General features: G+C 36.7%; 2 protein-coding genes across 3 annotated transcripts in view; one reads left to right on the top strand and one right to left on the bottom strand.

Moving 5' to 3' along the window:
* Positions 1–16,048, top strand: part of gpc1a (glypican 1a) — a 36,378-nt gene extending 20,330 nt beyond the window's left edge. Inside the window, exons 1-9 of one of the 2 annotated variants that reach the window (XM_016521121.1) lie at positions 6,870–7,157; positions 8,516–8,674; positions 10,240–10,637; positions 12,706–12,871; positions 13,034–13,164; positions 13,316–13,453; positions 13,537–13,667; positions 14,619–14,794; positions 15,098–16,048. In XM_016521121.1, the coding sequence (XP_016376607.1) occupies positions 7,097–7,157; positions 8,516–8,674; positions 10,240–10,637; positions 12,706–12,871; positions 13,034–13,164; positions 13,316–13,453; positions 13,537–13,667; positions 14,619–14,794; positions 15,098–15,306 (1,569 nt within the window). In that variant the 5' untranslated portion in view covers positions 6,870–7,096 and the 3' untranslated portion in view covers positions 15,307–16,048. Of the gene's footprint in view, positions 1–6,869; positions 7,158–8,515; positions 8,675–10,239; positions 10,638–12,705; positions 12,872–13,033; positions 13,165–13,315; positions 13,454–13,536; positions 13,668–14,618; positions 14,795–15,097 lie in introns of those variants that run through there. The other variant, XM_016521120.1, reaches the window with a different exon arrangement.
* Positions 16,049–16,435: 387 nt separating this feature from the next.
* The window catches only part of LOC107715050 (ankyrin repeat and MYND domain-containing protein 1-like), a 20,422-nt gene continuing 18,035 nt past the window's right edge, over positions 16,436–18,822 (bottom strand). Inside the window, exon 17 of the mRNA XM_016521093.1 lies at positions 16,436–17,890. Coding sequence (XP_016376579.1) covers positions 17,748–17,890 — 143 coding nt within the window. The 3' untranslated portion in view covers positions 16,436–17,747. The remainder of the gene's footprint in view (positions 17,891–18,822) is intronic.

Here is an 18,822-nt window from a genome sequence, read left to right on the forward strand (position 1 = left end):
GGAAATCATAAGTCCCTATTAGTTGTAAGTTTATCCAATGTACAAGTTATATATGGACTATGTTTATGGTGCATTAGTGTCCATTTCTGAAGCTTCAAAACATGTGTTTGTTTCAAAGCAGCTTGCTCATTTTGCACATATTTATAAGAACTGTACCTTTTTATGCACAGTTTCTGCAGTTCATCAGGGCCTCCTGCTGGTCTGGAGCCCTGGGAAAATGCTTGGCAGGGCCGTGCATTAATCCGTCCATGCTTAAATACAAATCCATCTTGCTGACATAAATTGGGGATTACAGAGGTATTGCATTGTGTTCATTAAAGGCAGCTTATCCTCTTAATTGAGACCAATGTTTGGGCAAAGCGCCATGCCACCCATAACCCCATATTTAAAAAGAAAGTCAGATTCAGACATTAGTGGTGAGCAAGCTTAGCATTTTCTGTATTGCAGTTGTAATCATGTTTTGATATGCGAGTAAACCAAACAATATGGCCACATATACATTGTCAACCAATTCTGATTATTTTGCCTATCAGATCTTGTCACAGGTACAGTATTGTCAGCCATACACCCACGACGTCACTTAGTCCCTGCCTCTACGGAGGCCTGTGCACGCCACTGGTTTCTGGTCTCTAGATATGACTCTCTCTCTCCTTCTGTGGTATTTTTTCACTAATTTAGTCGTTTGGAAGGCAAAATCCTTAAAGGGGTCATATGATGTTGCTAAAAAGAACATTATTTGGTGTAATGCAATGTGTTTATGCGTTTTAAGGTTAAAAAAACACATTATTTTCCACATAATGTACATTATTGTTTCTCCTCTTTGCCCCGCCTTTCTAAAACGCGTCAATTTTTACAAAGCTCATCGGTCTGAAAAGTGAGGTGTGCTCTGATTGGCCAGCTATCCAGTGCGTTGTGATTGGCCGAATTCCTCAAGCGTGACAAGTCTTAACTTTTATAAAGAATATCTCTTTGGATTTGAGACTTTAGTCTTTGCAACTTTACAAATCTTTTTTATGCACCAAGAGCTTGTAACACTCCAAAGAGAAAGGAAAAAATGAAATCGCATCATATTACCCCTTTAAGGAAAGTTATAGCAAATAAGAGTCATTTGTATACAAGTCAGTATGTCAGCACTTGTGCTCCACTTCTGCCGCACCTTAAATAAACCTCTCAGTGTGTTTCCATAAATTCTTTTACTGCTTGCTGAGCTTGTTCCTGAACGTTGTGCTATGCGGTACTTGTGTGGTAATGCGGGTGTGGTGTTTATAAGTCTTGCAGAAGGGCTTGGTAGGAAAGCAAGCTTCATTCCTCAGAGACACACTGTTAATCAGGCACGGAGGACATGAGCATGTTTTTTGGCCAGCGCAGGGATTTAAACCTCAGCCGGGCTCACCTGTAGATCCTCGTGCACCTGCTGCTGGTAAACCGGTGCCTGAGGCAGCCTTTGCTCTCATCTCAAAGGAGTTCACTCAAATCCTCTCCCAGGAAAAGAAGATGAGAAAATAAAAGAACTATTCACATTGGTATGTCAGGGGCTTTGAAGATGAACTTGAAGTACATCCCTCAAAAGAACTTCCTCTTACTGTTTGGTTGTGCACTTTTAAAACGAGGCCTCGCGATTTTCTTTCTGAAGTCAGTCCAAGTCAATTTTCAAAAGCCAATCCAGAAGGCATGAGGGTGTTCTAGTCCGTTGTGTCAACATTGGTGCTTTTTAATGAATTAGCGCTGATTTTCTTGTTGGAATATGGTCTACAGAGCGGCCTCGGAAAATCTGTCAACATATTGTAATTCATAACATCAGTCTCCTGCATAAATATTGTGATTGTTTTCTTATACCATGTGTCCTACGTAAATAATAATAAAGTTTTTTATCTATCATAAATTAGCTATGGTTTGGCAGAAACCTTTAAGGTGAACTACATTTTTAGATTTTATGAAGAAAATGTAAGTTGTGTTTACCCATTCAAAAACTGTTGCAATGATGCTAGGGTTCTGTAGGCAGTTGCCAAAGCATTGCTATGAGATTGCTAGATGGATGCCTAAGCGTTGCAAAGCAGTTACTATGATGTTCTCTCTGGTCACCAGAGGAGCCACCTGTCTGGTACACAATTTTGAGTGAGGAAGTTAGTTCAAGTTCGTGAACTGTTGATATGTTGCTATGTTTATAGCTCTGAATAATATTGTCCAGTTGAATGGCAAAGGCATAAAAAGAACTCTATCGCCCCCTTAAGTACTGGAGCTAACGCCACGGAAACAGCATACACGTATGTGTGCGTATAGATATTATTTGCAATAATAAATATGTAAAAAGAAAAACAAGTGGACATTGTGCTAAAAATATGCAGTTGATATTGAACTCACGCAGGAAATTATTAAAGCCCATTTCCACCACAGAATAAAAAAAAAATTATCACACAAATCTCAATTATATTCGCAATTCTAAGGTTTTATCTCACAATTCAGACTTTTCATATAAACACAATTTTGAGATATCATTCTTCTCAAAATTTTGAGACTTTTCTGCATGGATTCTGAGTTTATATTTCGCAATTCAGACTTTTTTCTCCAATTTCTGAGTTTACATCTCACAATTCTATTTTTTTCCGCCAAGAAATAAAAAATAAAAATGAAATTGCAACATTTTATCTCACAATTCTGATGTTTTTTCTTGCAGTTGTGAGTTTTTATCTCACAATTCGGACTCTTATTCTCCGAATTTTCAGTTTATATGTCGAATTCTAAGATAAAAATTTGCGATTCACTTTTTCTTTTTTTCTAACAATTCTGAATTCTTCACACAATTGTACATTTTTTTCTCATAATTCAGACTTTTCTTCTCAGAATTGCTTCAACTGAGGTGGAACCCCCTAGAAGAAGGTTTTGACCTCCCGGATATTTCAATATTTCTGTTTTAGCACTATAATGGAAAGTAGCGTAAATGTCAACATTTACTGCCAGTTTTCTTTTCAAGTCATCTACTTTTCACAGAGCAAGTTTGAAAAAATCTTGCTAAGCAAGTCAGCTTTAGCTATGTTATTAGCAACCTGAATAACAACACATCTGGTTTAATAGCACAGACAGAAATGCTTGTAAGTAGCCACTGTATATTTTCCCAGTGCTTTGTTCAAAAGACCTTCATTATTTGTAATGATCTGTTCAAAAGTTGATACCCTGATGTATTTTGCAGCATGTAAGCGAATATCAGAGAGGCATGCAAGGGAGAAGAATGGAAAAAGAGCACTCAGCGCTACACCACATGGAGCATTTCTTTGATTAAATAGTCACAGGCCCTGAAGGGATCGCACCAGTTGGGTTGAAAGCTACCTACTAACAGTTTAACTTGAAGGGATTTGCTTCATCTGACACCACTCAAGGTTTCTCCACCATCTCTGCCTGTTTGTCATCCTGCTTGACTATTTGTCTAGCTGTCCATCTCTAACAATTAGGCTGTCTGAAGAAACCCTTGATTTTTTCAGGACAGATGGAGGCGGCTGACAGGTGATTCTCTGTCAAGCTTTGATTCAGGGTCGTTGGCAGCCTGTCGATTTCCATCCAACACACGGACACGGCAGCACAAGGAAGCTTGAACCATGTTTATTCGGAACAGAAAATAGATAATTCCTCAGGATTTATTTTTAGCTTATTCAAAATATTACCTTGGCGAGCATCCTGTATTCATAAAGATATGCATCATCTCTTGATCTGCCTAGAATTAGGGGAGATTCAGTTTGCACATGCACACAGAAGACCCGTCTCTGTTAGTCTCCCTCTTGCTGCATTCAGAATGGCTAGCGTACTGCTTACTAAGCAGTATGCACTGTATACTTAATTGAAAATTGTGTGTGGAAAAAGTAAGAGCTATGATGTGATAAACCTTTTAAACAGCAGTACACTACATTTGTTGTCACATTACCTTATTATGCATGTTTAATTTAACAAGTTATCATAAATTTAGCATGTTTAATTTAATTTTGTGTAAAAATGTCATAAGGACCTAAACAAACTCTACTGAGTATGCGTTGCTAGTTACAATGTGATTTTAACAATGTTATATTTCAAAATGTATCATTCCAAACGTTAGCACTAGGAGCATAGTAATCTTTGAAGAAGCTTTTGCAAGTTAGTTCAAGTTCGTTAACTGTTAATATGTTTATAGCTCTGAATACTATTTTCCAGTTTAATGGCACAAACATCTAAAATAAAATAAAAATATCTCCCCCCTTAAGTACTGGAGCTAACGACACCGAAACAACATAAATTATGTACAAGATTGCATTTGTTGCATCCACGTATGCATACTTGTGTAGAATTTGTTCGCAATAATCAAAGATGTAAAAACTATTTTAAAAAAGTAGACATTGTGTTAAAAATTCTAAATTCTTAGTTTATATCTCGGAATTCATTTTTTTTCTCAGATTTCTGAGTTTACATCTTACAATTCTGTTTTTTGGCATTTTTCTATGACAGGACAGTAGAGATATGACAGGAAGTGAGATGGGGGATGGAAACAGGAAAGGTCCATGAGGCGGGATTCGATCTCGGGACACCCGAAGATCTGCGCAACTGTGCCATATGTTACGGAAATTGCAACATTTTATCTCAAAATTCAGTTTTTTTTGTTTTTGTATCTTATATCTTCTCAGAATTGTGAGTTTAAATTTTGAATACAAATTTGCAATTACCTTTTTTTCTCACAATTTAGATTTTTTTTATCTCACAATTTTGACTTTTCTTCTTTTCTTGTGAATTTATATCTCAAACTGTAAGATAGAAAGTTGCTATTTTTTTCTAATCCTGAGGAAGAAACAAGCTTCCATAGGAACTGCATTGCATTGTGAGATACAGTAATCCATCTAGTGTGCTTTGGTTGTTTTTTTCTTTTATTTTATCACTCTTTCTCACTATCTGTCGCTTTTCATATGTTTTAGTTAATGTGCAAAATGAGATCCCAACTGTAATATAAGTATACATATACATATTTGGGTGTGCGGGCACATTGTCGCACAGATTCTTCCTTTGTGTGCCAGAGCGGGAAGAAAAGCTTCATCTGTCTTGTGTCTCGCGGTCCCTCGTCAGTACGCATTGATATGCAGGCCACACGCCCGTGCTTCTCACAGACTGCAATGAAGGGCCCGAGATGCGTAATGACACTGAAGGCTCTTTAACACCACAATATGCAGAGTGACACGTGGAATATGATCTTGGGATCTTGCCGCTTGTTGATGTACAAGGCTACACATTTCAAAACAGGCTCATTACATGCGTGCATGTGATTTAATGCAGCTGAGCATGTTTGAAACCTTACCTCTGAGAGCCACGCTATGATAATCTTAGACTTACTTTTTTGTACATATTTGTACTTTTTAGGGGATCAAGCACGTAGTGCTGAAACCCTATTGTAATTGTTAGGGTTTTTATTATTATTATTCCGCGATAAAACTGATCGGGCAGACCAAACCGTAAGGCCTAGAAAGCTGAAACTTGGTCAGATGGTAGTAGTCTGGCTCGCTACTCAGATCCAAAGACTCGGCCCAATCGGCCTATGGGGGGCGCTACAGCAATCAAAAACGCAAAACTGCTCATTACTCCTAGACCGTTTGTCATTAAATCTTTTGGAATCCTTGGGTCAAACTGAAAAGTGTAGAAAGTCAGATTCGCTCTACGAGGTCCGGTTTTCCTGCCATTTTGAAGTAAATTAAAACCTACTTTTGTGAACAAGTTCTAGGTTTTTTGCCCGATCGGAACCAAACCACTGCAGAAATATTCTCTGGACAGTGAATATCACTTACCGTCTCATAGGAATGGCAAAACGTCCATAAGGGGCAGGGCTAATTTAACTAAAATGGCTATAACTCTTGAACGGAATGAGATATCTTCACCAAAATCAGTACACATATGCATGAGCTCAATCTTTGGTCAAATAAAAAAAATAAACTGCACAGCTCTGCCACTTGGTGGCGCTATGAGACGCGAAAAATACATAAAAACAGCTATAACTATGCAAGCGTTAGTCCAATTGACCTGAAAATTGGTATGCAGTGTCTTTGTCCAATGTGCCATAAGGATCTATGAGCACATTGGCGTTTCTCAAAAAACATGGCCGCCATCGGCCAATGAAGTTTGAACACCTATTAGACAAATTTAACGGAGGCCGATCGGAATGAAACTCGGTGGGCATGTTCAACCCATGGCTCTAAAGTTCTGTAAGAATTCTGAAAGAGATCGGCCACTGGGGGGCGATATTGCATTTTTCAAGTGTATAAATGATTGTATATCGCACAATATTTCACATATCCTCACAATATGCATATTATTTGATAGATCTCCTCATAATGCGCAACTTTGCCTCAAGAACTATTGCTGTCAATCAAATCGTTCATTAAATATTTTATTAAATATAAAAGTGTGACCTACTTTTACGAACTAGTCCTAGGTTTTTCGCTCAATCTCGTTTGACTGCAGCACAATTGTCTGGATTCTCTATATCAATAATTATCAAAAAAAATAAATTTTGTCCTTTGGTTAGCTATAATGGGGTCATTTAAAAAAGGGGGCATGGCCAAATATACCCAAAAGCCTATAAAACCTAAACAAAAACTCAAAACTTTACGAAACTTTGTGAAAACATGTGTCAGATTACTCTTAACAAGCATGCAAAGTTTCATAGAGATTGGACTATAGGTGGCGCTATAACAGTTAAAACGGCTTCAAAAACACTATATTTCTATAGTAAAAGACCTCAAAATTCCCCCCAAAAAGTTAATATATTCACACAAACACTAGATCTTCGTATCATATGATAGATCTCCTTATTCTGAACAACTTTTCCTCTAGTTTTGACAATTATGCCACATTATGATTCAATTTAAAGCTGAAAAATGTTATAAACAGGACACTTCCAGTAAGCATTTTATTACCTGTAAGTTATTTCAAATATCTATATCTACTACATAATGTGTATCTGTGTGTGTGTGTGTGTGTGTGTGTGTGTGTGAGCATGCTTAGTCTGTATTAAGTAAAAGAGTGTGTCTTAAGTAATATAGTTCAACCTTTTCATTACTCTGTGTGTGTCATCATATTCTCCATCATATATTTCATGTTGGCTGAGACCCCTGACAGCATAGAAGCCATGAAGGCCTTTAAGTGCTTGAACCCCGGTAATCGCTGCTTGCAGCTATATTATATTATTATTATTATTAAAATTGTGTATCTATCTATCTATCAATGCACACACATCCTTTATTACACATAATTCAGTATAATTTATACAGTATTACAGCATTTATTCGTATTTTAAATTTTATTTTATTTTTATATTTTCATTTTTTTTATTTTAGTTATGTACTTTTGTCAGTTTTTTTTTTATATTTCTATTCAGCTTTATTTTTATATTTCTAATTTTAGAATATAAAATTATTGATTTTTATATTATTATTTATTTTATTTCAATTAACAAAAACATTTTTTTTTTTTGCTTTAAGTTGACAATAACAACCAACACACAAACGCTAAAAACTTTTGATCTATTGTCAGTAATTAAAAGTATTGAATAAAAACTTTTGCAAATAATTTGAGTGCTTCTTTTTACCATACTTCTATTTCTATAAATAAAATATTGCACACAAAAACTTCACAAAAATTCACCCTAGGCTAAACCGCATTAGCACAAAAAAACATTTCTAAGTACTAAACTGCAGATACACAGGAGATCTGATTGAAAGACTCTTAGGTTGACCATAAAATGGTGAAAGTGAGTTTTTTAGCCCCTCAGCTACAGTCTTACCACAGTGAATGCATAAAATTGTGCTTCTCTATGATTTTTCACTCTCGCTGCAGTCAGGCGGCATAAAAAATGCATAGCGGCAATAGCATCTCTCGCTCTAGTTCCCTAAGCCGTGACCCAAGACAGGCTTAACCGGGAAAGTTGTTTGCTAAATGTCAGCCGGGTCCAAGAAACTCTTGCTCTCCTGAGGACCTCACTGACCCAGTGGACTGTGTTCAGTGACGTTCAGGGGAAGCTATTTTGAAACCTTAGCTTGTTAAGCTACAAGCTAAAGCTACTCGTCGTTCAGCTACCCGTTAGTAAACACAGTAGTTAGCTACACTACAAGCTACTAATACAAAAAAGAGAGAGATTGCATGACTTATCAGGCATAAAAACAGTAAGAATTTCAATTTATAACTTTAACTTAAAAATGTGTTGATAAACAACAGATTTTCAGTTAATATTATGTTGTTTTTTTAAGGATGTTGTCATTTTTTTTATTTTTATTATATTTCGTATGAGTCACTCACACATTACAGACCTTTACAGAACACTGTGTGAGATTTATCTGTCTTTATTTATGCTTTTCGTGGAAGTATGACATCATGTTTCACCTTTTCTGGCATCAGTCTAAGTTTAAAATTATATCGAGCTTGATATATGATGTTATTAGAGTAATTGGCATCTTTGGTGCCATAACTAGGTTAAAAACTCTACTTAAATCGTATTATCTTTCCATTCTATCTGCAGGCGAGCATCTCCGCATCTGCCCACAAGGTTACACCTGCTGCACCATTGCCATGGAGGAAACGCTGTCGAACCTGAGCCGCCGGGAATTTGAAGGACTGGTTAGGGAAGCGGGACGTTCCATTCAAGCCTCGCTAAATGCCCAGTACAGGACCTTCGACAGTGAGTCCAAAACTCAAATGCTTTCATTCTTGCAGTTGGTTGCGTTTTGATGTACTCTATTATGTCTCACATTTGCTAACACAACTGTTCAGTTTTTCCACTGTAATGTTAGCAAGATGAGTTTCGAATAACCCAAACGTTTAAGTTGTCATTTTTCCACCCAAAGTGTGAAGGTGAACAAAAACAGTGTACTTGTACTGTCACAGACAGCTGTCTTATCCAGAGTGGTAGTTTATGAAACTTCATCTGCTTTTAGTTAACATTTTTCCTTTACCCTTCTGTGGATTTAACGGCATCAGGGTTAATGAATGTGAAGGGTTAAAGAGTTGCAGCACTTTGAAGCCCAAACTCTCTCCTGGTTTGTGTCATTGTGAGCTTAGATAAAAGGAAAATTCTAAAGCTCATATGCTTTCACACCGAGTGGTCCTCACGGGGCAATTACAGTGGGTTTTTATGGCCTTTTACTGCAGTGCATGATAAACTGTAGTGATGCACAATAATGATAAGAGATTTTGATGCAGTTGTTCAATTTACTGATCCTAATCAGACATTTTCTGGAAGCCACTGAATGAGAATTCAGTCAATTACACGTGTGTGTGTGTGTGTGTGTGTGTGTATATATATATATACATACACATATCTGTGGGGGGGGGGATGTGGGTGTGTATTTGTTTCATTTTTTCTATGAACAAACATCTGGTATATTAATATATTAATTATTGATAATTACTAAGTTACCTGAATACAGTATATGTTATTGAAATTAAGGATATTTGTTGCATCTTCCCCTAACAGGAAAAACATAAGGTATCACTTATTATTTGTATTTTATATTATCTGTGGAGAAATATGAAAAATATAAAATAATATTATTAAAACTGCAATGTAAACAAATTTTCCACAAAAATAAATACTGTTTGTAAGTTCCATTAAAAGCCATTTAAAAATTCTGTAGTCAGGGTTAGAGTTGGGGGTAATCCGATAATTTTTTCAAGTAAGTAACACATTACTTTTTCATTTACAAGAAAATATCTGAGTAACACCAGTTACTTAATTATTCAATTTTCAGTATTCCTCAAAATGAATAAAAACTGTGAAATGCAAACTCAGAATATGATGCAAACCTGCAATAATTAAATGTTAAATAACGCAAATATCCTTTATGCATTTATTAACCAATGTCTTTGCTGCTGAATTTCGTTGATTCAATTCAACCATACTAATAAGCAAAAATGACTTTAGATAAACTAACATTTGTGCTTAATTTTTTTTATTGCTGAAGAGTGTTGAAGCGTTGAAGCCCTGCCCAGTTTTCTCAAGTAACTCAAAAGTAACGTAACACATTACATTCCATAAAAACTAAGTAACATCATTAGTTACTTTTTTATGGAGTATCGCAATATTGTATAGCATTACTTTTAAAAGTAACTTTCCCCAACACAGGGTTCTTCAATGTTGTTCTGAAATCTGCAGCTACACTGGCAAACAGTAGTCAGTGGATGCAATTGTATGATTTCTTTATTACTTTCACTCTGTGATAAGTGATTCCTTTTTTATCCATGCAGCATATTTCCTGGAACTCCTAAATGGCTCTGAGCGATGGTTGGAGGAGGCCTTTGTGGCCGCTTTGGGGGATCTGTACCAGCCCAATGCGGGAGTGTTTCGTGACCTTTATTCCGACCTGCGTCGATATTACAGCGGTGCCTCCCTGAACCTCGAGGAGGTCTTGGACGAGTTCTGGATGAGGCTCCTGGAGCGTCTTTTGAAGGCGTCTGACCCCGAGACTGCCTCCCTGCTCTCCGACGACTTCCTGGAGTGTGCCTCCAAGCAGACTGAAACCCTGCATCCTTTTGGAGACGCTCCACGGGAACTGAAGACCAAGCTGGTGCGGGCATTCATCGCTGCTCGGGCATTCGTCCAGGGCCTTAATGTGGCTGGAGAGATTGTACGGAAGGTGTCTCAGGTACAGTGGATCATTTTTCTTTTTTACGATGGGTGTGATGTAGTGGTTAAGGCTCAGGGCTGGTAACGGAAGGTAGCTGGTTTGTTCACCACAAGAAACATGCCGCGTGCCAAGACCGTACTACCCTTGAGCAAGGCAATTAATCCCAGGGTGCTCAAGGGTGACTGGTAGCATTCGTGCATGAAAGTTAAAAACAAGCGTTCTGCTAAATAAGTTATAAATAAAACCCCTAGAGTGTACACTTTGTAAGACCACCTTTGGCAATATTTTCAGTCTATACCAGCATTGGTGTCTTCTTGGCAAAATTGCTAAAGTTCCTTCAAATAGAATTGAGGCCTTGATGCTCAACTGAACTGAGGTCTCATTTTCTTGATTTTAAGACTCACCAAGTGTCTTTTACATCTTTGTCTTGTTAAAATATGACTTGTCTGTCAATAATCCTCAATGTTCTTGCAGATCATAGCATATTTTGCTCCAGAAATTCTACCAACATTAATATTTCCAAATGAGTATTCCAGTGAGAGCTCCTGGGTTAAGTTTTGCATCAAACATAGCGCTGCACATCAAAGTCTTTAAGTTCAGTTAAGGTTTCATCAGACCAGGGATTCTCCTCCAAGTCATTGAGTCACTGACATGCCTTTTAGGCAAATACCAGCCAAGTGATAAAGACTTCCTTCTTCCACCTTCTTTACGAGCCAGATTTATGAAATGTTCTTGCTTTTGAAGTGCTATTGTTGCCCCACGACAGTTTCTCCCATCTATGCTATGTGGAACTGTAACTCTTTAGCATTGCCAACATCTTCTTGTCCAAACAACCAGTTCTGGCAAAACTTCAATTCTTTGCAGATGCGCAGTTGGTCCGTATTTTCTCACCTTTATAATGACAACCCTCACAGTGCTTCAAGGTGTATTTTATACGAATTATATCCTTGCCCTGACTGGTATTTTTCAAGTATCTTGCGTTAGATCTCCTTATAATGATCCATGGGTTCCGCGGTAGGGTGTTGCCTTGGAAATTAAGTGTGTATTCTCCTAGACACAGGTGTATTTGACATTAGAGTCATACGGTGATGGGAAAAACTCTTCAATGAATCATTGTTCCATGGTGTAACACTGTGCAATTGAGAGAGTCCAAGGACACCAAAGACTTTTTATATGTGGCTTAAATAAAACCATGCATATCCTTTAATGCCATACTCTCTGTAGGTGGTCTGGATGCACTAAAAGGGAGCAGTACCTTCGAGTGCCCTAGTTGCCTAGAAAGTCAATCAACAGAAACTCCCAAATTCATCAATACTGGATCCATGACATCAAGACAAATGACTACACAGCAGCATTCCCAAAGGTGTTTGCCCCAAACCCACACAAGGAAAATGAGTCCAAGTCCTTAGTGGCTACCCTACCCTTCCTTAGAACTCCCTGCTGCTTTGACAAATGAAAGTAGGGCGCAATGGTACCTCTCCGTTCTTTAAGGGATTTCTTACAGAATTGGATTCAGTCTCCTGGTGCCAAACTCTCGGGAGATTTCTGCAAAGCAGACCCAAATTCTTGCTGATGTTGGGAATATATCAGTTTGGAATATTGCGTGTCTTGTTTAAGTGGTCTTATGTTGACATATGTAAAAGCTGAATCCACTGTATGGCACATTCCGAGGGATTAGCATTAAAAATGAATGCATTTAGTAGCTGTTTGTATTAGTAGCATAAGCAGCAGGTTCACGCACGGTCGCAGTAAAACGATTAAACTGAAGTTAATATACAGCATGATTACTCTACCTTCCAAACTTGCCTTTCCCAAAAGACTTTAAAGTTACTTCAAAGTGTTTCTTATATAATAGATGACCTGAATCCACATGCAGATAGCATGCTTAGCTGGAGACAATAAAGAAAATCAAACTAGCTTCATCAACATTCATGGAAAATGATAACAAACTTGTTCAGCTGACGCTAAAAGGTTTTGCAGTGCTTTTATTACAGGAACGGTTCTCCTGAAGCGATGCTGTGTTAATTGCCTTGCTCACAATAGTGTTAGCTCATGGATAAATGCCTAATGGTCACTTTTCCCACAGGTTCCTTTGAGCCTGGAGTGTAATCGTGCCATTATGAAACTGGTGTACTGCCCTCATTGCAGAGGTCTGGGATCAGTCAAACCTTGCATCAATTACTGCAAGAATGTCATGAAAGGCTGCTTGGCTAATCAGGCTGACTTGGACACTGAGTGGCAGAGCCTTATAGGTAATGCAGAGATTATACCACTCAAACTCTTACTCTGTTGGTTGCTTGATTTCTGTTTTTGTTGCATCCCACTGGGTAGTGCTGTCACTTTGCTAAATATTTCGGTTTCGGAAATGAAACTTACTTGACACTTTATTCATACACTCTGTTTTCCTCAATCAGAAACCATGCTACAGGTGGCCTCCAGTTTTGGTGCCGAGCCCAGTATGGACACGGTGATCTATTCAATTCCTGTGAGAATCTCAGAGGCTGTTCTCACCATGCAGGAGAACATGGAGATCTATACCAGCAAGGTTAGGACATTGAAATTAAGCATCTATTTTAAACTTGTACGAGTGGGTTGGATTCAGATGTGAGGTGTCAGTTTAAACAGTTTAAAGATTTATTGATCACATAAGGACCGTTTATACAACTATACACAACTAAGTTTGTGTTGCGTTTCAGGTTTTCAAGGCCTGTGGGGACCGTGGTGAGGAAGGAACACCAAGTTCAATATCCGAGGAGCCGAAAAAGAAAGCAAGTACAGTTACTGCCCTGGAATACAAACCCAGCCCCAAATCTGCAGCCAGACTGGAGGTGCAGGTGTGTGCATGTGTGGCAGTCCACTTCTGGCCAACTTTTATTAGTTTTATACATTGTTATTGAAGTGTGTGTGCAATTCCCAGGTCACAGACGTGTCCAGTAAACTGAAGGAAATGCAGTTTTACTGGATCCAACTCCCCTCGGCTCTGTGCAGTGGTAAAACAGCATCTTCAACCAACGGTGACAAATGTTGGAATGGCATCACCAAAGCAAGGTATTACATCTTTAGGGCAAATCTATTCTAAGAAGAAAGGTGTCCATTCAGCTAATCAGCACATGTAATTTGTGGTAAATGGTTATGTAATCAATTTATGCACTTTTCAAGGCTAAATAGATGTGCAAGGTTTTTGATGGATGACTTTTGGGATGAACACACATTATGAATTTATAGATCGTTACTCATGGTCAGCGCTGGCAGACTTCTGAAAACTGCATACGTCACTCTTTTTGTGGCCAAAGTCGTTAAATTGATTGTTTAGGTATCACTGCCACAGAGCTGAACTCCCATTGCCCAGAGTCATCAGAAGTGATTAATCACTGGATGAGGTTTATCTTCATTTGTGTGAGAAGATTTAAGTAAATATGGCCAAGAAACCTTTATTTTTAGTCAACATTAATACCTATTAGCTCTGTATAATCAAACTAGCAATCTCATGGGGGTAATTAATGCATACTGGTATGTGATTAGTGGTGTTTGCTAACGCAAGCATCCTTAATACTATTGCTTATAATTATGGTCCATATACAGACAACGAATAAAAACCCTACAGACATTTAAGGAGGGACTTGAGCCAAATCTAAAGATTACTTGGCAACATACAGCTAAAACACCCTAGCAACCACATAGCAAACCACTCAGAATGCCATCGCAATATACTAACTGCTAAAACCATTGCATTGCAACCACCTAGACCTAGACCTAGACCCTAGCAACCACATAGCAATGCATTAAAAACAATCAAATTCTTTTGCAACATGCTAAAAACCAAACATTGCACCTTTGAAATGTGCTAAAAACCACAAGTTTTGCATAGCATGACGCGCTATAATCGAGTTTGTATTACAAGCCTGGTTTTTAAAAAATGTTAAATGAAAAATGTAATACAAGAGCTATTAACAAAATGTGCGTGATTGAAATGGTTCTGGAAAATTGATTTTTCTGCAGTTATCTCCCAGAGGTCATGGGCGACGGGCTAGCCAATCAGATTAATAACCCAGAGGTGGAGATCGACATCACCAAGCCTGACAGGACTATACGTCAACAGATCATGCTGCTGAAGATCACGTCAAACCGCCTGAAAAACGCCCTCGATGGCAACGATGTAGATTTCCAAGATACAAGTATGATGCTAAAGAGCTAACTAAAAGACATGATCATACAATTGGCTTCATGAAACGAGAACAAATTTGTGTATATCATTCAGCATCAACTGAATTTAGTCAATTCACTAGTTAAGTTTGTTTTACAACTGTTACATGAATGAAGCTCAATGATGCAAAATTTAGCACCATTCTAGGGCTGGAAGGTTTTGCCTGTGTTATGCTGCAATTTCATGCAAATTACATATTGCATAGCAACCATTACTTCTGTGACCTTTTTTGCACCAAAGTAATCATCGTGTTTTTTCCATAATGTGTCTCTAGGTGATGATTTCAGTGGCTCAGGAAGTGGCATGTGTGCGGACCACCTGTGCGTCCGAGGTAGACCTCCGGTTTTTGGTCCGAAAACGGACAGGCCCAAACTCTACGCCTATGGCCCTGAAAACAAAAGAGTCAAAGGATCCGTAAACCAGATTCAGCCTTCCGTCATCTTACTGGTTCTGTTACTCGCAACTCTACTGCTGAGACGATAATGGAGACGCTAAATCGAACTTTGGGATCTGGGTCAGGAAATTTGGCATAGGACAAGGAATGTTTCAAAAGAAAAAGAATAGAGAAAATTGAGAAAAGGTGAGCTTAAATGTTGCCAAAAGAAAAAATAAACCTTTTGCGTGAATGGACATTCTAATTCCTCTGGAATACGACATGAGAATAGGTGGAAAAGGAATTTTGTTTCTGTGTATTTTTATGTTTTGTAATATATGTCAGATTTAAACGCTGACTTGTTACATCAATTGACATCTTGCTTTTTTACCTTTGAATGTAAAAAGATGAACTGGATGGGAAGAATTCTGGTTTAGATTTACAATACGAGGTTCTCAGCCACCTAAGCGACTTACCCACAGTTATTTGCTCTTAAAGTCACACAGTCACCAAGTCACCTCGTGTTTCATTTCACTATGCTTGAGTTACGCAAGTTTGTCTTTGCACAACTGTTCTTTTTGTCTTAAATATTTCACAGACGGACATAATTACAAAACACTACATCAGTCTGATCCCTTTTAGATTACAAAAATGTAAGAACAATGGCATGGACATGAATTGAAATACGAAATTGCTGAATATCTGAGGAATTATGTAGTGGTGTTTTTTTTTTAAACTCTGATTCATTGGTTTAGTCTGTAATTATTTTGTATGATAGCAAGCTGCAATAATGGATGAATTTCACAAAAAAGGATTAGGAAATATAAATTTTTTTCACACCAACATCAAAAGAAAAAAGCAATTATTTTGCATATAAGAAAATATATCCTGTTTTTTTTTTTTTTTGCATTATTCATAATTATTTTCTTAATTTTATTTATTTTCATACTAATTTTGAAACTTTTCTTAACATTTTCCATTAAAAACATCTAACCATTCCTAAAATAAGCAATTACAATTATTACAAGTATTACAATTTTTATTAGATTTAGGTTTTTTTTACATTCACCATCATGAGGCAAATTTTTTATTTTCAGTTGTGCAATAATTGTCATAATTTAGCACATTTTCCACCAAAAAAATACACATGAATACATAAACGTATTTTATAATAATAATAATAATTATTATTATTTCATTTATACTGTTTTTTTTTTTTTTTCGTATTGTGTCCAAATAGGGTGCTTTTCATTAAAATGAGAATTTTAAAATTTACATTATAGAAAATTTCATGAGAACTTATTTACTTGACACATTAGAATGCAAAAAAATTAATTAATTAAGCCCCCCAAAATAGGCTTTATTTGTAATGCAAAATATTTTTTCTCTGATGCTAGTGTGAAAAATGACCCGGACATGAGATTCTCTTTTCTTGAAATGTAAACGTAAAATATTAAACGTTCAAAGGACACGAATGCACAAAATATTTGCTTCACTCACCCCGATGCAAACCCTTAACTTGCATTTGGAAACTCATGGCTGTGTTATTGCTCAGAGCAGTGCAAATTCATATTCGTAATGTCACTTCTGGAGTATTTTCAGCACCGATGGCAAGTTAAATAGAAGCATGTGTCAGCCTTGAATGATATGATTTGCCTTGAATGGAATTTCATTATAGCCAAAGCCAATGGGAAGCAGTCATTTACAGAATATACTTTTAAAATAAAAACTGTCACTTTTAGTAAAAGCTCGTAAGGCATAACGACAATTTTACGATTTTGATTCCAGAGCAATGTAATTACATTTGTGGCAGTGATGTTTTAAAACACTTCCAAGGAGCAGATTCAGATTTACGAGCGTAATGTTACGATATTTCTGAACTTTTGATCAGACAAAAAAAACATTCCTACAAAATGTCTTGCACAATATCAACATCTAGTCCCTAAATGTTGCATTTAAAGGAGTCAAATGATCTTCATGTTTCTGATATTCGTTCCTTTTTTCGATGCACAACTAGAGCTGAATCCACAAGGACCTGGTTTTGTCAGATGCGAAATGTAAAAAGTTGTGGAATGTAAACGCAGTTGAGAATGTACATGATGTAGTGTACGATCTCTGTCACAGGAAGGTTCGTTTTTGTACTCGGTTGTCCAGTATAAATGAAAAGCACATTGTATGCTCTTAGTCGATCGCATGACTCAATGAATGGACTTTGAGAAGGGCTCAAACACAAGCGTAATGTGTTTCATATAACAGTGACAGACTGAGCACACGCTCATTCGAGAGAGGCAGAGATGCGTGTTATGGAACATTTGATTTAGTTAAATTTCAGCACTAGCATTTTATTTGAGGTATGAATTTGTACATTTGGTCTGTTTTACGTAATAAACATGCACAGTTGTTCAAACGAAACGAATGTTGTCTGTGTTTTTAAATAAGTTATATTCATTCTACCAGACCTTGAACTTGCTCATGTCTTTTAGTCTTAAAAATGTTAATGTGAAGCCGCAACCTTTTACACATCTAAAGTTTAGCAGGCCTTTGTAACGTTCTAAATAAAGCTGTAATTTTCATTCAGGTCATATTCTTGCATTTCTGGGGTAACGCTGAGGTGGAAGGTCTTGCCTTTAGCGTCTTTGGTGGACAGAGGTGAACATGGTGTGCATTTATCTCTGCTGCTTTTTCCACTGTCCACTGTGAAAACACAACAAAACATTATGCATTAGTTCATCATTGTAATAAATGATATTTAACCATTTTGAGATTACACTTCCAACAGATGCCGAATAAATTGACAACTGATAAAGTAAATATCAGTCTACATAAGCATTGTTCAAAAGTTTAGGGTCTAATTTTTTTAATAATTTATAATTGATCAAATACATCTATATTTACAAATGAATTTGTTTGCACATATTGTTACAAAAGATTTCTTTCATTTTAAATAAATGCTGTTATTTTGAAAAGTTTCTAAAAAAAATATTACGCAGCACAACTGTTTTCAACATTGATAATAACAATAAATGTTTCCTGAGCAGCGAATCGGCATGTTAGAATGATTTCTGAAGGATCATGTGACACTTAAGCCTGGCGTAATGATGCTGAAAATTCAGCTTTGCCATTACATGCAAAAAAAAATATATAAAATGTATTCAAATAGAGAACTTTTTTACTCCAAAATGTATTTCACAATATTACTATTATTATTATTACTGTATTTTTGATTAAATAAATGAAGGCTGGGTGAGATTTCTTTAAAAGACATTAAACATCGTACTGACCCCAAACTTTTGAACGGTAGTGTATTATATATTAATATGGTAGCAATTTTGTACATGTCTCATTTCCACCTATCAGTGTAGTTTTAGATACTATTACAGTTTTTATTAATATTTGTTGTTTTCATTGTCATTTTTGTTAAAGTTTTAGTTTTTTTTTTCATTTGTTTTTTTTTACTAAATTAATTTTTTTAATATGTCTACATAGTTTTTATTAATTTTTATTTCAGTTTTCATTTTCATTTTAGTACATCAAGTTGAAAAATAAAAAAATGTTTCCTTGGCAGGTATTTTACTTATACAATTATGTGTTTGTGTGTGTGTGTATATATATATATATATATATAT

This window comes from Sinocyclocheilus rhinocerous, unplaced genomic scaffold, assembly GCF_001515625.1.
Source record: "Sinocyclocheilus rhinocerous isolate Xijiao unplaced genomic scaffold, SAMN03320098_v1.1 scaffold509, whole genome shotgun sequence".
Classification (NCBI taxonomy): domain Eukaryota; kingdom Metazoa; phylum Chordata; class Actinopteri; order Cypriniformes; family Cyprinidae; genus Sinocyclocheilus; species Sinocyclocheilus rhinocerous.